The 24,087-nt window shown below is 44.7% G+C and overlaps 1 protein-coding gene across 6 annotated transcripts in view; it reads right to left on the reverse strand.

The window, feature by feature from the left end:
• LOC144509679 (rap1 GTPase-activating protein 1-like) overlaps positions 1 to 24,087 on the reverse strand; it is a 220,362-nt gene that overhangs the window by 68,229 nt on the left and 128,046 nt on the right. For all 6 annotated transcript variants that reach the window (XM_078238454.1, XM_078238455.1, XM_078238457.1 and 3 more), the window contains 6 exons: positions 19,349 to 19,402; positions 19,079 to 19,162; positions 11,473 to 11,573; positions 6,546 to 6,675; positions 1,647 to 1,802; positions 149 to 220 (listed from right to left, as the gene is read on the reverse strand). In XM_078238454.1, the coding sequence (XP_078094580.1) occupies positions 149 to 220; positions 1,647 to 1,802; positions 6,546 to 6,675; positions 11,473 to 11,573; positions 19,079 to 19,162; positions 19,349 to 19,402 (597 nt within the window). The remainder of the gene's footprint in view (positions 1 to 148; positions 221 to 1,646; positions 1,803 to 6,545; positions 6,676 to 11,472; positions 11,574 to 19,078; positions 19,163 to 19,348; positions 19,403 to 24,087) is intronic.

A 24,087-nucleotide genomic window follows, 5' to 3' on the forward strand; every position in this document is an offset into this window, starting at 1 on the left:
TCCAAGATCGAAAGTTGGAAAAAAATCATCAATTAAGAGTGAAATCCATGAGCCAATAGACAGCGAGGTAATTCCACACCAATTCTTTAGCTGTTTGTACGTATCAGTGTCAAGTTCAAAGTGATTAAGATTTGGTTAAACCAGTTACCTTTCGAAACAAGGCTGGATCAGGAAGTGCTGGCCCAAAAAACGGAACATCATCTCTTGCTGTGACTGAGACCTGGGAAACAGAGGAGTTGATTGGACAGTTTAATACATAGAAGCAGGAAAGGTGATCTTCTGCAAGTTAACCAGATGATTAACAGTCTTGAATAAAGCAGCCAATAACACAAGGGCCCACTGGCGATATGTGCGAGTGAAGTAAAGATGTTTGCAATTAAATCTCTGTGAATTGCAGATATTTTTCAATTCTTTATGATAAGAAAGTATTCAATGGTATTAATTTGGTTTCACTGTTTTCCTGGCTTTGCCAGAGTGTGTTGGATGTTATGCTGTATCAATAAAGGGACAATGCGTGGCTGTTGAGAAACTCTAACCATAGATTTTAATCGTGTGTGGAATTAGAACACATCTCCACCAGGAGACATGACCCCAGCCACTCCTCTTGTCGTTGATCATTTGTACAACATTGGCATCCTCCTCTGTCTCTGTCATCGAGTCTGACTGGGGCAGAGGAACAGAATAGTTGTGGTCAATTTATTACGTTTTCTATTTCCTCTTCTTTTTCTGAGTTTCACCTTTTTGAAAAGGTTAATGTAAGCATTGGCAATGATTGCCACCCTCTGCTTCCTCGCCAAGAGACTCTTCTTTATATGTGAACCCAGCTGATGAGCATCAATGGGTTTCTTCACCATTTGGAGCATCCTTGACAGACCGGGTAGTGTCTCATAAATGATCTGCTCATACACACATTTCCAGTCAGATTTGTTGAATAGTAATCAGGGGGATACTCCCTTGTTCAGTTCTCTCTCCGTATAGCATGTCTGCTGAAGCCAAATAGTGGGCTTTACCTTCAACATCAACTAGCAAGAAGTCTCCCAACACCAGGTTAAAGCCCAACAGGGTTATCTGGAATCATGAGCTTTCGGAGCGCTGCTCCTTCATCAGGTGAGTGTGATGAAGTTTGATGAGCACTCACCTGAGGAAGGAGCAGCTCTCCGAAAGCTCGTGATTCCAAACAAACCTGTTAGACTTTAACCTGGTGTTGTGAAACTCCTTACTGTGCCCACCCCAGTCCAATGCTGGCATCTCCACATCATGAACATCAACTAGGTCGGTGGTCTTTAATCAAAAGAAAACACAGGGTTTACATGACTCTCACATCACCCCGAAGGCTGTGTTTGGAGCTCCCTGGGCTGTAGGGGGTTGCTGGAGTTGGGACCTAATACTGTACCTTCTTTCTAGTTCTGTCTATTGGACAGATCCCAGCAACCGGAACACCGTAAAAGAGGCATTTAATAATTTCTCACTCTGGAATTTATTGAACTTAAGGCAAATCATCACAGAGTAATATTCCTGAGAGTGACCATTTAGGAATGAGATCTTTGCACTGAAGGCCTGAATTTAAAGAGTTAGCATTTGCTTCCCTTTAATAAGAAAGCCAGTATCGTCAGCAAACTGAGAGCACGGCTACAGACTGCATTTACCTTGTAAACAATGTTGTTACTGCAGGGGTTTTCCACCTGGACAACGATGTAAGCATGTAGGAAGTTTGAGGCAATCATATCTGGCACAAAAGGGGTATTTTCGTCCTGGAAGACTATGGCAACAATGTCATTTCCTATGTGTCGTTTTCTTTGAAGCTGAACAAAAAACAAGCAATTAATAAGTTTGTAAATGTATAAATATATTTGCGAATATCAAACATATTGATAAGTGCTCAGTTATATTTCTGGTGGTTGATGACACAGTATCAGCCCAATAACACATCTTGTCTTTTGAATTCATTCACACATTGTTCATTCATGTCAACACTACAGCACTGTGTCACTCGTGTGGAACATTCTTCTTTAAAACCAAGAAGCTGACTTATCACAGAAACAGTAGGAGTTGGAGTGGAATAGGCATCAGCACAGCAGCTCATGTTTTGCTGTGCCTTGGTCACTCTGCAACCATTGTCTCTGCAATGGCCATCAGCTCAGACATACTGACCTCAGTCTGTGCTGATAATTCATCCATTTTGTTAGGAATTCCTGATTAGTTTCCCTGCTGGAATGGTTTCCTGGACCATGGTGCCGTGATCAGTTCACTCACTGACCTTGCAGCCCCTACTCTCACCCAGTAAGGCTCCAAGCACCTCGAGCCTGTTCAACAACTGCAAAAGCTGAGGTTTCTCGACTTCTACCTCTGGGTCTCCTGCCACACTCAGTCACACGCTCCTGTCCCTGATAACTGACCAAATCAGACAACTTTAGCCTAAAGGGTGTGACTGCCTTCTTGAACAAAGTATCTAGGTAACATTCCCCCTCCCTGATGTGTCATAGCACCTGAAGCACATCGACTCTGAACCAACTCTCTTTAAGTCACAAAAACTGAGTGTAGGCATGTTCTCCCTGGATCACACAGGTGTCCTGGAACTGCCACATTCTACAGTCACAACACATCACCTGCTCTGCTTTCTTTATCATGTGTCAATTCATTAATTATGTTATAATTAATAATTCCTGTGACAGGCTCACTACTATTCATTCCACAATGAATTAAGTGCTAAACTCTCACAGAGACATGCCTGAAAATATTAGACTGGCTGGTGAGGCAAAATAATTCCACACATTTAGGGGGAGAAGGTATGTGGTGGCAGTGTCACTGGATTAATAATCCCAAGGTCCAGGTTAATGTTATAGAGACAGGGGCTCATACCCCACCGTGGCAGCTGGTGGAATATAAATCAATTATTACGTCTGGAATTGAAAGCTAGTCTCAGGAACGATGACTGTGAACTATCATCGATTGTTGTAAAAACCCATCTGGTTTACTAATGTCCCTTAGGGAAGGAAATCTGCTGTCCCTACCCAGTCTGGCTTACCTGTGACTCCAGAGCCACAGCAATGTGGCTGACTCTAGACTACCTTTTGAAATGGCCCAAAAAGCCACTCAGTTCAAGGACAAGCTTTGCCAGTGACGAAATCCCAGGAAAGAATTGTTTATAAAAAAATCGCTAAAACAGAGAGTTCAGACCAGATGATGCTTGAGCAAAATGATGAAAAACTTCACAAAATAGTTTCTCCAGCATTCTGACCCATTTCTTAGAATAGATTAAATTATAAATAGGCACGCTTTAATTTAACGGTTAAACAGGATATTGTTCCTTTTGTCATTTCACCCTCATTTGATTTGATTTGATTTATTATTATCACATGTATTAACATACAGTGAAAAGTATTGTTTCTTGCGTGCTATACTGACAAAGCATACTGTTCATAGAGAAGGAAAGGAGGGAGTGCAGAATGTGGTGTTACAATCATAGCTAGGGTGTAGAGAAAGATCAACTTAATGCAAGCTAAGTCCATTCAAAAGTCTGACAGCAGCAGGGAAGAAGCTGTTCTTGAGCCAGTTGGTACATGACCTCACACTTTTGTATCTTTTTCCCGAAGGAAGAAGGTGGAAGAGAGAATGCCTGGGGTGCGTGGGGTCCTTAATTATGCTGGCTGCTTTGCTGAGGCAGTGGGAAGTGTAGACGGAGTCAGTGGATGGGAGGCTGGTTTGCATGATGGATTTGGCTACATTCACGACCTTTTGTAGTTCCTTGTGGTCTTGGGCAGAGCAGGAGCCATTCCAAGCTGTGATACAACCAGAAAGGATGCTTTCTATGGTGCATCTGTAAAAGTTGGTGAGAGTCGTAGCTGACATGCCAAATTTCCTTAGTCTTCTGAGAAAGTAGAGGCGTCGGTGGGCTTTCTTAACTATAGTGTCCACATGGGAGGACCAGGACAGGTTGTTGGTGATCTGGACACCTAAAAACCTGAAGCTCTCGACTCTTCCTACTTCGCCCCCGTTGATGTGGACAGGGACATGTTCTCCTTTACGCTTTCTGAAGTCGATGACAATCTCCTTCGTTTTGTTGACATTGAGGGAGAGATTACTGTTGCTGCACCAGTTCACCAGATTCTCTATCTCATTCCTGTACTCTGTCTCGTCATTGTTTGAGATCCGACCCACTACGGTGGTGTCATCAGCAAACTTGAAAATCGAATTGGAGGGGAATTTGGCCTCATAGTCGTAAGTGTATAGGGGCTGAGAACACAGCCTTGTGGGGCACCAGTGTTGAGGATGATTGTGGAGGAGGTGTTATTGCCTATCCTTACTGATTGTGGTCTGTGAGTTAGGAAGTTCAGGATCCAGCTGCAGAGGGAGGTGCCGAGGCCCAGGCCACGGAGTTTGGAGATGAGTTTCGTGGGAATAATAGTGTTGAAGGCGGAGCTGTAGTCAATAAATAGAAGTCTGGCATAAGTGTCCTTGTTATCTAGGTGTTCCAGGGTTGAGTGCAAGTGTTTTAGGCCAGTGTTTTACAATTGGTTACTGTCCCACAGGCAGGAGCAGTCCATTTGTCAATTTTTTCTAATTTACGGACCAGCATCAAACCAGAGACCAGCAGCGCATCATTATCTCCCCTACCCCCCCTCCCCCCAACCACACAATTCACACTCCAGGGTCAATGAGGACAGCTCACTATGTACAGTTTTGCGAGCGTACCTGATGGCTGCTCATGTAGCATATACAATGCCAAGCGATAGACTTACCCATTTAACCGTCAGGACTCTTCGGAGATAGGGGAGAGAAAACACTGATATATTTCAATGGGTTAAATGTCTGCTCAATACTGTCCACAGAACAGGCCCTGAACCTTAAGAATGAGCACATACCCATTCCCTCAGCGTAGCACTCCCAATCCTTCCCTCAGCGTAGCACTCCCAATCCTTCCCTCAGCGTCGCACTCCCAATCCTTCCCTCAGCGTCGCACTCCCAATCCTTCCCTCAGCGTAGCACTCCCAATCCTTCCCTCAGCGTAGCACTCCCAATCCTTCCCTCAGCGTAGCACTCCCAATCCTTCCCTCAGCGTAGCACTCCCAATCCTTCCCTCAGCGTAGCACTCCCAATCCTTCCCTCAGCGTAGCACTCCCAATCCTTCCCTCAGCGTAGCACTCCCAATCCTTCCCTCAGCGTAGCACTCCCAATCCTTCCCTCAGCGTAGCACTCCCAATCCTTCCCTCAGCGTAGCACTCCCAATCCTTCCCTCAGCGTAGCACTCCCAATCCTTCCCTCAGCGTAGCACTCCCAATCCTTCCCTCAGCGTAGCACTCCCAATCCTTCCCTCAGCGTAGCACTCCCAATCCTTCCCTCAGCGTAGCACTCCCAATCCTTCCCTCAGCGTAGCACTCCCAATCCTTCCCTCAGCGTAGCACTCCCAATCCTTCCCTCAGCGTAGCACTCCCAATCCTTCCCTCAGCGTAGCACTCCCAATCCTTCCCTCAGCGTAGCACTCCCAATCCTTCCCTCAGCGTAGCACTCCCAATCCTTCCCTCAGCGTAGCACTCCCAATCCTTCCCTCAGCGTAGCACTCCCAATCCTTCCCTCAGCGTAGCACTCCCAATCCTTCCCTCAGCGTAGCACTCCCAATCCTTCCCTCAGCGTAGCACTCCCAATCCTTCCCTCAGCGTAGCACTCCCAATCCTTCCCTCAGCGTAGCACTCCCAATCCTTCCCTCAGCGTAGCACTCCCAATCCTTCCCTCAGCGTAGCACTCCCAATCCTTCCCTCAGCGTAGCACTCCCAATCCTTCCCTCAGCGTAGCACTCCCAATCCTTCCCTCAGCGTAGCACTCCCAATCCTTCCCTCAGCGTAGCACTCCCAATCCTTCCCTCAGCGTAGCACTCCCAATCCTTCCCTCAGCGTAGCACTCCCAATCCTTCCCTCAGCGTAGCACTCCCAATCCTTCCCTCAGCGTAGCACTCCCAATCCTTCCCTCAGCGTAGCACTCCCAATCCTTCCCTCAGCGTAGCACTCCCAATCCTTCCCTCAGCGTAGCACTCCCAATCCTTCCCTCAGCGTAGCACTCCCAATCCTTCCCTCAGCGTAGCACTCCCAATCCTTCCCTCAGCGTAGCACTCCCAATCCTTCCCTCAGCGTAGCACTCCCAATCCTTCCCTCAGCGTAGCACTCCCAATCCTTCCCTCAGCGTAGCACTCCCAATCCTTCCCTCAGCGTAGCACTCCCAATCCTTCCCTCAGCGTAGCACTCCCAATCCTTCCCTCAGCGTAGCACTCCCAATCCTTCCCTCAGCGTAGCACTCCCAATCCTTCCCTCAGCGTAGCACTCCCAATCCTTCCCTCAGCGTAGCACTCCCAATCCTTCCCTCAGCGTAGCACTCCCAATCCTTCCCTCAGCGTAGCACTCCCAATCCTTCCCTCAGCGTAGCACTCCCAATCCTTCCCTCAGCGTAACACTCCCAATCCTTCCCTCAGCGTAACACTCCCAATCCTTCCCTCAGCGTAACACTCCCAATCCTTCCCTCAGCGTAACATTCCCAGTCTATATAGAGAGACTTACTTGCTGTGCATCACCTTCAGTATATGGGAGCTTTGTGGAAACGTGGAACATTATCTCTTTGCTCCTGAATGTGCAATAAGTTGACTCTATCCCTGTTTGGCCGTGAGCAACATCAAGGCCTCCCCGGAATCTGAGGAACAAAGGGTGAGGTTATAACAATGCACATTCATAAAATATCGTCAACATAATACAAACATTCCAATGCATCATTCACATCACATTCACTTGTATCATTTTGTAACCGGTTTATCTTGAATGCATTTGCATCAATGCTAAAATGGCAGATAAAAAATGTATTTACCCCCACAACTGCTACCCCCACTCAGGTTAAGATGCTTATAATTAAAATTAAAACTAAACGATTAAATTATGGGGACAGCTGGTAAAGACCCTGAGTTTTTCCAGCATTTTCTCTTTGTATTTCAGATTTCCAGCATCTGCAGTATTTTATTTTTATTTTAGTGTAGGTTCAATTAGCTTCTCTCCAGCTAAGGATGATTATAACTGAGATGCATAAAGTGATGAAAGAATTTGGTGTAATAGATGGATGGATAGATAGATAGAAAGGGGGTGAGGGAGAAAGAAAAAGAGTTCAGATCAGAGTAAAACCTTAACATTAGAGCCAGATCATTCCAAAATATTGTCAGGAATTTTTTCACACAGAGGACAGTAAAAATCTGGAAATGCCACCCAAAAAGTTGGAGGTCAATTGGAGATTTCCAATTTTAGATAAGGATATTGAAAGGTACAGAATCAAAATGGATAAATGCAGATCAGACAGAGTCTAATTACAGACCAGCTCTGAGTGGCCCCATGTCTCTGATATAGAGGGAGCACAGCGAAGGTTTACCAGGCTGATTCCTGGGATGGCAGGTCTGTCATATGAGGAGAGACTAAGTCAGTTAGGATTATATTCACTGGAGTTGAGAAGAGTGAGAGGGGATCTCATAGAAACTTATAAAATTCTAACAGGGTTAGACAGGGTAGATTCAGAAAGAATGTTCCCAATGGTGGGGGAGTCCAGAACTAGGGGTCATAGTTTGAGGATAAGGGGTAAACCTTTTAGAACTGAGGTGAGGAGAAATTTCTTCACCCAGAGGGTGGTGAATGTGTGGAATTCACTGCACAGAATGTAGTTGAGACCAAAACATTGTGCGATTTCAACAAGAAATTAGAAATAGCTCTTGGGGCTAAAGGGATCAAGGGATATGGAGGGGAAGGTGGTGGATCAGGATATTGAATTTGATGATCAGCCATGATCAAAATGAATGGCAGAGCAGGCTTGAAGGGCCGAATGGCCTCCTCCTGCTTCTAGTTTCTATGTTTGTTCCTATTTTCCTCAGAGCCTCTCCACTTGCCCCCACTCAGGCTCAGGTGTACAGTCACACTCCATTGGGTAGCTCCTGGTCGAGTGTATCAGTAACTTTGTACTCTGGGTTGTCACATTCCCTATTTCCAGAGCCTCCAGTGTGGTGTAATCATGCCCAGATTCATTCCGATTGGCCTTCAGAGAGTACAAACCAGCTAATTTCCCCGCGATATAACTCGGGTTCTTTAAGCGAAGTTTAAAGGAGCCGGGTATGAATTCTCAAAGAAACATGAAACAGAACGGTTAGCTTGTTGGTACATTTCTCACAGATTGTACACCAGTCCAGTTTTTCTCCAATGTTAGAAATGGCAACAATTTCATCCCTCAAATTACCAAACACTGGCTGTTTGGACATATAGTCAGTGTCATAGAAACATAGAAAATAGGAGCAAGAGGAGGCCATTCGGCCCTTTGAGCCTGCCCCACCATTCAATATGATCATGGCTGATCATGCACTTTCAGTATCGCACTCCCACTTTCTCTCCATACCCCTTGACCCCTTTAGCCACAATGGCCACTTCCAGCTCCCCCTTGAACATATCTAACAAACTGGCCCCAACAGCTTTCTGTGGTAGAGAATTCCACAGGTTCACAACTCTGAGTGAAGACGTTCTTCCACATCTCAGTCCTGAATGGCTTACCCCTTATTCTTAGACTGTGACCCCTAGTTCTGCACTTCCCCAATATCAGGAGCATTCTTCCCGTATCTAGCCTGTTCAGTCCCATCAGGATTCTATGATTCTATGAGATCCCCTCTCATTCTTCTAAACTCCAGTGAGTACAAACCCAGTCGATCCAGTCTCTCTTCATATGTCAATCCTGCCATTCCAGGAATCAGTCTGGTGAACCTTCACTTGCCTTCTCAAAAGCAAGAATGTCCTTCCTCAGACTAGGAGACTAAAACTGCACACAATACTCAAGGTGTGGCCTCACCAAGGCCCTATATAACTGCAGCAAGACATCATTACTCCGATACTCAAATCCTCTTGCTATGAAGGCCAGCATGCCATTAGCTTCCCTCACCGCCTGCTGTACCTGCATTCCAACCTTCAGCGACTGTTCCACCATGACACCCAGGTCACGTTGCACTTCCCCTTTTCCTAAACTGCCACCATTCAGATAATAATCTTCCTTCCTGTTTTTGCCACCAAAGTGGATAACCTCATATTATCCACATTATGTTGCATTTGCCAAGTATTTGCCCACTCAGCCAACCTGTCCAAGTCACCCTGCAGCCTCTTCGCATCCTCCTCACAGCACACACTGCCACCCAGCTTAGTGTCGTCTGCAAATTTGGAGATATTGCATTCAATTCCTTCGTCCAAGTCATTAATATATATTGTGAATAGCTGGGGTCCCAGCACTGAACCCTGCAGTACCCCACTAGTCACTGCCTGCCACTCTGAAAAGGACCCTTTTATTCCCACTCTCTGCTTCCTATCTGCCAACCAGTTCTCTATCCATGTCAATACGTTGCCCCCAATACCACGAGCTTTAACTTTGCTCACTAATCTCTTGTGTGGGACCTTGTCAAAAGCCTTTTGAAAGTCCAGATTCACAACATCCACTGGTTCACCCTTGTCCACTCTACTGGTCACATCCTCAAAAAATTCCAGATTTGTCAAGCACGATTTCTCTTTAGTGAATCTTTGCTGACTTGGACCAATCCTGTCACCGCTTTCCAAATGCTCAGTTTATACATCCTTAATAATTGACTCCAGCATTTTCCCCACCACCAATGTCAGGCTAACCGGTCTATAATTCCCTGTTTTCTCTCTCCCTCCTTTTTTAAAAAGTGGGGTTACATTAGCTGCCCTCCAATCCACTGGAACTCTTCCAGAGTCTATGGAATGCTGGATAATGATCACCAATGCATCCACTATTTCTAGGGCCACTTCCTTCAGTACTCTGGGATGCAGAGCATCAGGCCCTGGGGATTTATTGGGTTTTAATCCCAGCAATTTCCCCAATACAATTTCCTGACGAATAAGGATTTCTTTTAGTTCCTCCTTCATGCTAGACTCTCTGACCCTGAGTATTTCTGGAAGATTATTTGTGTCCTCCTTAGTGAAATCCAAAGTATTTGTTCAGCTGGTCTGCCATCTCCTTGTTGCCCAGTGTGAATTCAGCTGATTCTAACTGTAAGGGACCTACATTTGTCTTCACTGGTCTTTTTCTCTTCACATATCTATAGAAGCTTTTGCAGTCAGTTTTTATGCATTCTTGTATTTTATTTTCCCCTTCTGAATTCAACCCTTTGTCCTCCACTGCTGGATTTTAAATTTCTTCCAGTCCTCAGGTTTGCTGCTTTTTCAGGCCAATTTATATGCTCCTCTTTGGCTTTAACACTATCCCCGATTTCCCTTGTTAGCCACGGATGGGCCAACTTCCCCGTTTTACTCTTGTGCCAGGCAGGGATGTACAGTTGTTGAAGTTCATCCTTGTGTTCTTTAAATGTCTGCCATTGCCGATCCACTGTCAACCTCTCAAGTATCCTTTGCCAGCTTATCCTAGTCAATGCCCATCTCATACCATCAAAGTTAGCTTTCCTCAAGTTCAGAACCTAGTCTCAGACTTAACTGTGTCACTCTCCATCTTAATGAAGAATACCGTACTCTGGTCATTCTTCCCCACAGGATCTCGCACCACAAATTTTCTAATTAATCCTCTCTCATTACACAGTTCCCAGTCTAGGATGGCCTGCTCTCTAGTTGGTTCCCCAACATATTGGTCGAGAAAACCATCCCGTATACAATCCAACAAATCCTCTTCCATCACATTATTACCAGTTTGGTGAGCCCAATCAATATGCAGATTGAAGTCACCCATAATGACTGCTGTACCCTTACTCACGCATCACTAATTTCTTGCTTACTGTCATTCCCAACCTCATTACTACTGTTTTGTTCTTTGATATTCTGCAGCTCCACCCATACAGTTTTCATATCGTCCAGGCTAATGTCCTCCTTTACTATTGCATTAATCTCTTTAACTAACAATGCTACCCCACTCCCTCTCCTTCCTTTCCCACTCCTTCCTATAGTATGGTTTGGTCCTATCGTTTCCTTTCCTTTCTATCTTTCCTCAATATTGAATACCCCTGGATGTTGATTTCCCATCCCTGGTCACGCTGGAGCCAGGTCTCCGTGATCCCAATTACATCATATCCGTTAATGACTGTCTGTGCAGTTAATTCATCCACCTTATTACAAATGCTCCTCACACTGAGACAGAGCCTTCAGGCTTGTTTTTTGGCATTTATTGCCCTCATAGAATTATGATATACTGTGGCCTTTTTTGATTTTTGTCCTTGGTTTCTCTGCCTTCCACTTTTCCCTTTACTGCCTTTCGTTTCTGTCCCCACTTTACTTCCCTCTGACTTCCTGCATCGGTTCCCATCCTCCTGCCACATTAGTTTAAACCCTCCCCAACAGCATTTGCAAACACTCCCCCTGGGACCTTGGTTCCAGACCTGCCCAGGTGCAGAATCTCCCAATAGAATATCATCTCTTCAGTAATCATTGGATTCAATATATATAGCATCAAATAAGCACTCACCCTTTGAAATCCTGCAGCTCAACTTTCTCTCCCAACAGTTCCAGAAACTCGACAAAGGCCGGGCTTTCTTCATTGTTGGTAAATAATTCTTCCTCGGAGGTCTGTTGTCCAAGAGAAAGCAATATTGGCTATTACTGCCTTCACACGTGTGGCTACTAGAGTTTAACATTCATTAGGCCTCTCCAAATATTCTGATCTTCAACCTGTGGTTCCCACATTTATGCAAGTAATTATAGAATCACCTTTAGGTATTTTCTGGTCACCCATTTATAAATTGCTGCACTTATACTTCTCAGGCTGAAAGGAGTCCGGCCATTTTATCCCCACAACACTGTGAGCATTCCCGATTCAGAAAGCAGTAAGCAGGATGGCCCAATCCAAATAACTCTGGTGAACAGAGGCTGGAATATCCATCCAGGAGATCCTCGATGGGGGATATCCATGAGGAAAGTAACGGGAAGCATCTCAGTCATTCTCGAGTGAAGCAGCTCAACAATCTTGTATGGGACACTCAAGTTAGGATCTGCTTGAGAACGTGATGGAAAGGTGAAGCATTTTGGGAGGACTAGCAAGGCAAGGGAATACACACTGAACAGTACAATGCAAGGAAGTACAGAGGGCCAGAAGGATCTTGGGACACATGTCCAAAGATCCCTGAAGGCCACAGGACAGGTAGATAAAGTGGTTAAGGCAAATGGGGTATTTGCATTTATTAGCTGAGGCGTAAAATATAGGAACAGGGAGGTTCCTATGACGGAGCTGTATAAAATGCTGGTTAGGCTACAGCTAGAGTACTGTGTGCAGTTCTGGTCATCATACTATAGGAAGGATGTGAGTGTATTAGAAAGGGTGCAGAGGAGATCCACCAGGATGTTGCCTGGGCTGGAGTGTTTCAGCTATGAAGAGAGGCTGGTTAGGCTGGGGTTGTTTCCTTAGAGCAGAGAAAGCGAAGGGGGATCTGATTGAGGTGTACAAAATTATGAAGGACATAGATCGTGTAGCTAGAACAAAACTTTTCCCCTTATGTAAGTGGAATCCCTAATGGGGTGATAAGATTTTTAAACCAGACATTAAGGCACCAGCAGAACTAGCAGCATTCAATTAGTGATTTTTGAAATAAGTTTATGAGCTAACAAGAAGCAAATCACACATATGAGCTGCAGTAATTGATTCAAACAAGTGATTACGATTGTAAAACATTTCCTGATATTTTGAATGTATTAATATTGATTTTGAAGAATATTGTTCACTTTAGTCAAAAAGCATTTTACTGCAAGGCATCATGGTAAAAATCATTAGGGTAAAGCCATGCTTCGAGAGAATATTTGGGCCTTGGAAATATACAAATTTTATCAGTAAAGTTTCAGATGGGAGAAGATTTAGAACACTTAATCATATTTCATGAATAGGGTTTATTCATTGTCCGGATAAAATGGACGCTCCCAGTCGTGGTGTCACGAGTTAGTTATTCTGGTTAGACAGTGACCTTTAAGGGAACCCGTGAGAACATTCATTTGAGCTCTGGGCTGAGCATCTTAGGCTAATAGGCAACCGGGGAATGGGGTCAGCCAAGACAGGAGTTCACAGACTAACAAAATACCATTATGCTGAGGGGTGGAATTTGATTGGCTAAGTATTTGAGTTATTATTGTTGATTTGTGTATTGTGAAGATGATTGATTTAAAGTTACTGAAAGGCGGGAATGATTAATAAGATAAAAACATAATTGACGTGGTTTGGATTGTATATGTTAGCTTCATCGCAGAGGTTTTGTTGCTGTATATCAGAGCGACTTAACTCTTTGATGAACTCCTGGCAGCTGCTGGTTTAAATAAAGTTACGTCTTTATACAGAGATACCTGCTCGTGAATCTTGTATTTTCTGAAGGTTGGGCAGTAGCGGTCACCATGGGTACCCCACAACACCTTAGTAGAGTGGTCAATAACCAGGGGCATAGATTTAAGGTAAGGGGCAAGAGATTTAGAGGGGATTTGTGGAAAAACCTTTGGGGAATTAGGAATTCACTGTCTGAAAGGGTGGTAGAGGCAGAAAACTTAAGTTAAGAACTAGGAGCAGGAGTTTGCCATCTGGCCCCTCGAGCCTGCTCCGCCATTCAATAAGATCGTGGCTGATCTTTTTGTGGACTCAACTCCATTTACCCGCCCGCTCACCATAACCCTCAATTCCTTTACTGTTCAAAAATATATCTATCCTCGTCTTAAAAACATTCAATGAGGTAGCCTCAACTGCTTCACTGGGCAGGGAATTCCACAGATTCACAACCCCTTGTGTGAAGAAGTTCCTCCTCAACTCAGTCCTAAATCTGCTTCCCCTTATTTTGAGGCCATGCCCCCTAGTTCTAGTTTCACCTGCCAGTGGAAACAACTTCCCTGCTTCTACCTTATCTATTCCCTTCATAATCTTATATGTTTCTATAAGATCTCCCCTCATTCTTCTGAATTCCAATGAGTATAGCCCCAGTCTACTCAGTCTCTCCTCATAAGCCAACCCTCTCAACTCCGGAATCAACCTAGTGAATCTCCTCTGCGCCCCCTCCAGTGCCAGTATATCCTTTCTCAAGTAAGGAGACCAAAACTGTACACAGTACTCCAGGTGTGGCCTCACCAGCACCTTATACAGCTGCAACATAGCCTCCCTGTTTTTAAACTCCATCCCTCTAGCAATAAAGGACAAAATTCCATTTGCCTTCTTAATTACCTGCTGCACCTGCAAAACCAACTCCTCGAGATTCCTGCACAAGGACACCCAGGTCCCTCTGCACAGCAGCATGCTGCAATTTTTCATCATTTAAACAATAGTTCATTTTGCTGTTATTCCTACCAAAATGGATGACCTCACATTTACCAACATTGTACTCCATCTACCAGACCCTTGCCCACTCACTTAGATTATCTATATCCCTTTGCAGACTTTTGGCGTCCTCTGCACACTTTGCTCTTCCACCCATCTTTGTGTCATCTGCGAATTTTGACACACTACACTTGGTCCCCAACTCCAAATCATCTATGTAAATCGTAAACAATTGCGGTCCCAACACTGATCCCTGAGGCACACCACTAGTCACTGATCGCCAACCAGAAAAACACCCATTTACCTCCACTCTTTGCTTTCTGTTAGTTGACCAATCCTCTATCCATGCTAATACATTACCCGTAACACCGTGCACCTTTATCTTATGTAGCAGTCTTTGGTGCGGCACCTTGTCAAATGCCTTCTGGAAATCCAGATACACCACATCCACAGGTTCCCCATTGTCCACTGCACATGTAATGTTCTCAAAGAATTCCACCAAATTAGTCAAACATGACCTTCCCTTCATGAACCCACGCTGCGTCTTCCCAATGGGACAATTTATATCCAGATGTCTCGCTATTTCTTCCTTGATGATAGATTCAAGCATTTTCCCTACTACAGAAGTTAAGCTAACCGGCCTATAGTTACCTGCCTTTTGTCTACCTCCTTTTTAAAACAGTGGCGTCACATTTGCTGTTTTCCAATTTACGGGAACCACCCCAGAGTCCAGCGAATTTTGGTAAATTACCACAAGTGCATTTGCTATTTCTCCCGCCATCTCTTTTAGTACCCTGGGATGCATTCCATCAGGACCAGGAGACTTGCCTACCTTTAGCCCCATTAACTTGCCCAACACTACCTCTTTCGTGATAATGCTAGTTTCTAGGTTCTCACCTGCCATAGCCTTCCTGTCATCAATTTTTGGCATGTTATTTGTGTCTTCCACTGTGAAGACTGACACAAAATACCTGTTCAATGCCTCAGCCATTTTCTCATTTCCAGTTATTACATCCCCCTTCTTGTCCACTAAAGAACCAATGTTTACTTTAGCCACTCTTTTTCATTTTATATATTTGTAGAAACCTTTGCTCTCTGTTTTTATATTCTGAGCTACTTTACTCTCATAATCCAACTTACCTTTCTTTATAGTTTTTTTGCAGCTTTCTGCTGACCTTTAAAGATTTCTATCGGGCGGCACGGTAGCACAGTGGTTAGCACTGCTGCTTCACAGCTCCAGGGACCTGGGTTCGATTCCCGGCTTGGGTCACTGTCTGTGTGGAGTTTGCACATTCTCCTCGTGTCTGCGTGGGTTTCCTCCGGGTGCTCCGGTTTCCTCTCAGTCCAAAAATGTGCGGGTTAGGTTGATTGGCCATGCTAAAATTTCCCCTTCGTGTCCTGAGATGCGTAGGTTAGAGGGATTAGCGGGTAAATATGTAGGGATATGGGGGTAGGGCCTGGGTGGGATTGTGGTTGGTGCAGACTCGATGGGCCGAATGGCCTCTTTCTGCACTGTAGGGTTTCTATGATTTCCCAATCCTCTAGGTTCCCACTAATCTTTACCACTTTGTATTCATTTTCTTTCAATTTGATACCCTCCTTTATTTCCTTAGATATCCATGGCGGATTATGGTCTTATGGTCTTATGGATTATCTCGTTTTCTACAAACCTCACAACATTTAAGAAGTATTTAGATGAGCATTTGAAACACCATAGCACACACGGCTTTGGAACAGGTGCTGGAAAATGATGGCCAGGACAGACATGATGGGCCGAAGGGCCTCTTTCTGTGCTGCAAAACATGATGACTCTGTGACAGATGGATTTGATTTAGATATTGCTGATTTGATCTTATGTAAGCAGAGGTGCAGAGCTCCACTGAAGATATTGTATAAATTCTGAATTTAATAACAAGCCCATATTTGTTCCCTCATCAACATGGGAAATATTAAAATGATCCTGATGACCTTTTAAAAACTTTTAGATATTTTAATTTTAATATTTCAATATTCAATTTTTTTGGAAATCTAGCTCATTGTATTTTGATTGGTGTGTGGCATTTCAATACAACTTGTCTGATCTGAGTGCACTCAGACTGGTGATTTCATTCTTTGGATTCAATGATCCTTGCAGCAGCAACAACAACTTGCATTTATATAGCACCTTTAACAGAGCAAAAACATTCTAAGGTACCTCAAGCAAGATGTGACACACTGAGCCACATAAGGAGATATGAGGACATGTAATCAGAGCTTGGTCAAAGAGGTAGATTTTAAGGAGCGCCTTATGGAGGAGAGAGAGATGGGGAGGGTTAGGGAGAACATTCCAGAATTTAGGGTCTTGGCAGCTGAAGGCACGGCTACCAATGGTGGAGCAATTAGAATTGGGGGTTTCGCAAGAGGTCAGAGTTGAAGGTGTGCAGAGGATGGTGGGGATGGAGGTGATTACAGATTGCTCGATAGAAATCATAAATTAAGAACTCAGCTGAACAATAAATGATTTCTAAGCCACGGTCTACATCAGGAAATTAGAGATTGCTATCAACAAATTGACATTACAACAGTTATTAATTTTAAAAGGTACTTCATTGACTGTGAAGCACATTGGAGTATCTCAAACACCACTATAGAAATGCAAGTCCTTTGCTACATTTACTTCCTGCAAAATATAATCAAGGCTATCACTTAATAATAAAGTGAATTAAAATGATTAAGGGTCGAATTTTCCCATCCCGCCTGCCACGGGAATCGGAGCGGGCGAGGGGCGGACCATGGAAAGGTCCGTTGACCTCGGGTAGGATTTTCCAGTTTTGGGGCGAGCGCGGCCCAGAAAATCCCGCCCTAAACATTTCTAATTAAGGATACATTTTGTTTAATTACAAACCAATGAGGCCCTGCTCTCCTCAAATTTTAAAATAGGTTTGTCATCGATGTGCAATAGGCTGTACAATGATTGGCGTTGGACGGAAATTCGCACTGATTAATAATACTGAATAAATGATTTATTTTGTGGATTGAAATTATTTTATAATTGAACTCTCAATGGTACACTTTCAAAGATGAGTGAGTCGCTGTTAAAACAAATGAAATACTTTTTACACTTGACTGAACTGGTGAGTCTCACAAGAATGATATGGAAGACAGCAAAGGAGAAAAGTGCATTCGTGTGGGAGAAAATCCATTATTTTGATCTTTACGCCGCACAGATTTCAGAGGCTTCTTTAAAAGGCTGAAGTACCATTTATAATACATTGAGCTGTGCAAAAATCAATTTGAAACAGGAAACGTGCAACTCTACTTGGATCACTTTGTTCTCCGACTCTTTAAAATATAATCAGTGCCTTCATTTCCAACAAAAACCTCTTACTAAGTGCATGTCGTAGTTTATATAAAAGTTAAGATTAGTGCAGTGTAAACAATCACTGGTCCCAGTTAACTTCACTGCAACTGGAACTCTGGTTTGGAAATTCATCCTGAAGTGGTTACAATTGGACAGTTCAGTTTCAAATTTAGTCCGTTTGTAAACCACTTCAGTTGTGGACAGAGCTCTCCTGTGTAAATGCTGCTGCATCCTGATCTCCCAACTCTCAAATGGCGAACGTTCCTGGGGAGGACAAAGAGTCTCTGAATCTCTCCTTAAAGCATGGCAGCATTGTCACTGATGACTGGGAGGAGCTACCAATCGTTCAACATGGCAACAGCTTGCCATTGGACTGCATCACACTTCACGTCCCAATGCCCCAATGATGAAGCAGAGCAACGATAGACAGGTAAAGAAAAGGAAGAAATTCCCGCAGTCCAGATCCCAGACATTCTGCTCCATGTGCCAGAGGTCTGCAGCTTGTTCAGTCATATGAAGACCCCACAGCAAAAACCGGCAAGCCCGAGGACATGCCAACCTTGAACTGAAGATGAGAATGGAAAGCTCAGGGTAAGGCTGGGGATTTTAATTAAAGAAAGCTGGTTTCTTTGTGATGCAATGATAAAGTACACTGCCAGGAAATCCAGACCAGAGTGGTCTCATTTCCCAGACGAAGAATCAATCGAATAATCTCATGTGGATTCCGAGCACCACACCCACTGAATGATCACTCCCACAAATGAAGAAACCACTGATAAAAGAACCGTTTGAAGGCTGAGATGAGGAGAATGTTTTTCTCTCAGAGGGCCATTCTCTCCCCCAAGCAGCCCCCACCACCGCCCTCCTCCCCCCCACGCCCCGGAGAGCAGTGGAGGCTGTGGGTCACTGAATTTTTTCAAAGCTGAGTTAGGCAGATTTTTGATGGATGCGAGAGTTGAGGGTCATGGAGGGGCAGACGGAAAAGTGGAGTTGAGACCACAACCAGACCAGCCATGATCTTAATGAATGGTTGAGCAGGCTGGAGCAGCTGAATGGCCTTCTCCTGTTCTGATGTTCCTCTCTGATAGGGTGGAGGAGGGGAACGGAACTTGGTGCGAGTTAAGACATGGCCAGATGTCAGGTTCACGGAAGGCAGAGTGTGGGAGGCTTGCCAGGAGTGTGTTGGAATCGGCAAGTCTGGGTAAGATAATCTGAAAGAAAATTGCAGCTGTTCAGTAAGAGTAAATATTGTGCATTTGTATAGTGCCGTTCAGCGTGTCCCAGCACTTCACTGCCAGTCAAACATTGTTTGAAGTTTTGAACTGTTGCAATGTGGGAAAATGAGGCAGGCAATTTCCACAAACAGCAATAAATAGACCACTAAAACGCACATTGTACAAAACATTCAGAACAGGGGGACGTTGCTGACTCCTGCTGCTGGTGGGATGCACTCACCTGGCCAAACTTCTGATAAATAACACCAAACTTGAAATGATTGCTGATGACGTGTTCGTCAAATGTCACAATTAGCCGAGAGGCCTGAAAGAGACAGGAGGAAATGTAACAAAGTCACTTCAAAGCAAAGCATTCACTTACATCAGCAACATTCCCCTGAGCACTTCGTAATTAACATTCACCAGCAAGTGCAATAACAGCTACAGAAATGAGATGATGAAAGGTAGATCAGAGAAATGAAAGGGATTGAAAATTAGAACTGACACCTACCTTAGGGTATAAAACTGGGTAGAAACGATCTACATTCACTTCTTCACAAACCAGCTGCAAATAGAGGAACAAAAGATCATTTCAGAAAGTTTCTTCCACTGATTAGCAACATTGGGATTGCTCACGCAGTGGGAACCATTGAACCATGTGGCAGATCTGCCAGGCAGTCAGAACTCAGGAGTTTGCTTTCTAACTTTACAACAGATGTTCAAATTCCTTCTCAGGTAGGTTTCACTTCCTGTGACCCCAACGCAGGTTGGACAATATCCTTTAGTCCCTTACCAATTGGGAAGAAGGGAAAGCTGAACAAATGAGGAAGGAGGAGATTGACCAATGGTCAAAGAGGAAAATTAAAGAGATACTTAACTTTATTGGAATTAAATATGAGAAGGTAAACATAGGGAGGCTGGCTCCAGAGGCTGCTGCATCTTAAAGTCAGATGCACATTCAGTTTGTCTGGTTGCATTTTCTTCAGGGCTGAGATAGAGGTGAGGTGGGGAGTGGTTGGAAAGAAAGAGAAGGGAAGAGAGAGGGAGAGAGGGGAAGCGATGAGAGACAGATAGGGAAATAGAGAGGGGATGGTGGAAGAGAGAAATGGGAAAGAGTGAGTGAAATGAGAAAGATAGAGAGCGAGAGACAGGATAGATAGAGAGCGAGATGGCAGAGAGACAATGAGATGGAAGAGGGAGAGAGTGAAAGAGAGAGATAACACTGACCCAAGCCAGTGATGGGGTGGAATTTTCTCAAAAAATTTTAAGTGTAAAACAGGCGAGAAAGCTGTTTGTTTCAGTGAGATTAGTAACTTGAATTTATGGCATTCTGAACAATACAGAGGCCAGAAAAATTACAGAGTATTTTTGTGGGGTTTGCGGAACATTCTTGTTCCAGTCCTACTCTGGCCCCCTTCCCACAAATCCTTTTGTGTTACATTGTTGAATGTGACAGCACAGGTTTGATGGGCTGAAGGACCTGTTCCTGTGCTGTACTCTTCTTTGTTCTTTGTATTGGAGCCACTTCATACTCTTAGCCAGAACTGGGAAAACTCATCAATTTTGTTCTGAAATTCCATCCTTCTCACATCTTCATCTGGTCCATCCTCAACTGTCCCCTTCCTTAATCTCTCTGGCTGTATTTCTGGGAAAGGCTGTGTATGAATATTCATTACAAGCCCACTGACTCCCACAGATATCTCGAGTACACCTCTTCACACTCCACTTCCTGAAAGGACTCAATTCCATTATTCCTGTTTCTCTGTCTCCATCACATCTGTTCCGATGAGGCCACTTTCCACAATGGTGTTTCTCTCATGACTGCCTTTTCTCTCTTTAACTGAGAATCCCCCGCCCCTGCCCCACTGTGGTTGATGGGACACTCAACCGTGTCCAACCCATTTCCCGCACCCTTGTCCTCACCTCTTCCCCTCCCTCCCAGAACCACAATAATGTTCCCCTTCTCCTCACTTTTCACCCTACCAGCCTCCACACTGAAAGGATCATCCTCTGCCATTTCCCCCAACTCGAGCATGATGTCACTACCAAACAGACCTTACCCTCCCCTCCCAGCATTCCAAAGGGATGTTCCCTTTGTGACACCCTGGTCCACTCCTCCATCACCCAACACCTCATCCCTTTCCCACGGCACCTTCCCATACAATCACAGGAGGTGTAACACCTGTCTCTTTAGTTGCTCCCTCCTCACAGTCCAAAGGTCACAAACACTCCTTTCAGGTGAAGCAGCGACTTGTTTATACTTCTTTCGGTTTAGTTTACTGTATTCACTGTACAGGAGTTGATAAGTAATCGTGAGTAGGCAGAGTGTAGATTTGAGGTTACAGTCAAATTGGCCATGATCTTATTAAATGGTGGAGCAGGGGCTGAATGGCCGCCTCCTGCTCCTTGTTTGTATGTACACTGCAGAGATTAAACACAGGTTTAGAAACATAGAAAACTACAGCACAAAACAGGCCCTTCGGCCCCACAAGTTGTGCCGAACATATCCCTACCTTTTAGGCCAACCTATAACCCTCCATCCTATTAAGTCCCATATACTCATCCAGGAGTCTCTTAAAAGACCCTATTGAGTTTGCTTCCACCACCACTGACAGCAGCCGATTCCACTCGCCCACCACCCTCTGTGTGAAAAACTTCCCCCTAAAATTTCCCCTGTACCTACCCCCCAGCACCTTAAGCCTGTGTCCTCTCGTAGCAGCCATTTCCACCCTGGGAAAAAGCCTCTGAGAGTCCACCCGATCTATGCCTCTCAACATCTTATATACCTCTATTAGGTCTCCTCTCATCCTATGTCTCTCCAAGGAGAAAAGACAGAGCTCCCTCAGCCTATCCTCATAAGGCATGCCACTCAATCCAGGCAACATCCTTGTAAATCTCCTCTGCACCCTTTCAATCTTTTCCGCATCCTTCCTGTAATGAGGCGACCAGAACTGAGCACAGTGGGGTCTGACCAAGTGGGGTCTGACGAGGGTCTTATATAGCTGCATCATTATCCCCGGATTCCCAAACTCAATCCCTCGATTGATAAAGGCCAGCACACCATACGCCTTCTTAACCACCTCCTCCACCTGAGGGGCCGATTTTAGAGTCCTATGGACCCGGACCCCAAGGTCCTTCTGATCCTCTACCGTACTAAGAGTCTTTCCCTTAATATTGTACTCCTTCATCCCATTCGACCTGCCAAAATGGACCACTACGCATTTATCTGGGTTGAAGTCCATCTGCCACTTGTCCGCCCAGTCTTGCATCCTATCTATGTCCCTCTGTAACTTCGGACATCCCTCCAGACTATCCACAACCCCACCAACCTTTGTGTCGTCGACAAACTTACCAACCCATCCCTCCACTTCCTCATCCAGGTCATTTATGAAAATGACAAACAGCAAGGGTCCCAGAACAGATCCCTGGAGCACACCACTGGTGACTGACCTCCAATTAGAAAAAGACCCATCTATACCCACTCTCTGCCTCCTTTGGGCAAGCCAGTTCTGGATCCACAGGGCAGCAGCCCCTTGGATCCCATGCCCTCTCACTTGGGTGGCTTCTTTGCAGAACACTTCCATTCAATCAGCAGGCGTGGTCCTGACCTTCCTGCCTTGCCTTTTCAATTCACCATTTTGCTCTCATACCCACATTTCAGTCCTCAGCCTGTTGCACTCTCCCAGTGAAGCCCAACGCAAACTGGAGGAACATCACCTCATCTTCTGATTAGGTATTTTACAGCCTTCCGGAGTCAACACGGAGTTCAATGACATCAGACCATTAACTCAGTCCTCCATTTTGAATTTTTTTTTCAAATGTCCGTTTGTATATTGTTTTTGCTTTCAGACTTTAATCTGATATTAACACCTACTTTGGTCCTATGCTTAACTTCTTTAATGCCGTCATTACCAGTCCTTTGCCTTTTGTTTCATGACACGTGTGGTGAACCACTGTTACTACATGTATATGCCTGGACACGCCCATGCTGCACCTGGCCCGAGACTCCTCCCTTTCCACCCAGAGTGGGGTACAAAGGTGATGGTCCCTCCTCCTCCTCACCTCAGTCTAGACCAGGTCAGCTACAAGGGTGTGCTCCTGTTCTCTGTGAATAAAAGCCTATTAGTTTCCCTCACTCACTGGAGTCTTCGTGTCATAATTGATAGTGCATCAACACGTTTGATAGTTAAGTTTTCTTCACCCTCGAATGCATCACTGACCTTCCCTTTTGTCCACCAGACCCTTCCCTCTTTTTCAAGAGCATAAAACAGAAGAAAAGAACTGGGAGCAGGAGTAGGCCATCTGGCCCCTCGAGCCTGCTCCGCCATTCAATAAGATCATGGTTGATCTTTTTGTGTACTCAGCTCCACTTACTTATAAATCATTTATATTACTGATTTGGATGAGAATATAGAAGGCATGGTTAGTAAGTTTGCAGATGACACCAAGATTGGTGGCACAGTGGACAGTGAAGAAAGTTATCTCCAATTGCAACAGGATCTTGATCAATTGGGCCAGTGGGCTGATGAATGGCAGACGGAGTTTAATTTAGACAAATGCGAGGGCAGGGCTTACTCAGTTAATGGTAGGGCGTTGGGGAGAGTTACAGAACAAAGAGATCTAGGGGTACATGTTCAGAGCTCCTTGAAAGTGGAGTCACAGGTGGACAGAGTGGTGAAGAAGGCATTCGGCATGCTTGGTTTCATCGGTTAGAACATTGAATACAGGAGTTGGGACGTCTTGTTGAAGTTGTACAAGACATTAGTAAGGCCACACTTGGGATACAGTGTGCAATTCTGGTCACCCTATTATAGAAAGGATATTATTAAACTAGAAAGAGTGCAGAAAAGATTTACTAGGATGCTACAGGGACTTGATGGATTGAGTTATAAGTAGAGGCTGAATAGACTGGGACTTTTTTCTCTGGAGCGTAGGAGGCTGAGGGGTGATCTTATAGAGGCCTATAAAATAATGAGGGGCATAGACAAGGTAGATAGTCAATATCTTTTCCCAAAGGTAGGGGAGTCTAAAACTAGAGAGCATAGGTTTAAGGTGAAAGGGGAGAGATACAGAAGTGTTCAGAGGGGCAATTTTTTCACACACAGGGTGGTGAGTGTCTGGAACAAGCTGCCAGAGGTAGTAGTAGAAGCGGGTACAATTTTATCTTTTAAAAAGCATTTAGATAGTTACATGGGTACGATGGGTATAGAGGGATATGGGCCAAATGCGGGCAATTGGGATTAGATTAGG

Source organism: Mustelus asterias, chromosome 22 (genome assembly GCF_964213995.1).
Source record: "Mustelus asterias chromosome 22, sMusAst1.hap1.1, whole genome shotgun sequence".
Classification (NCBI taxonomy): domain Eukaryota; kingdom Metazoa; phylum Chordata; class Chondrichthyes; order Carcharhiniformes; family Triakidae; genus Mustelus; species Mustelus asterias.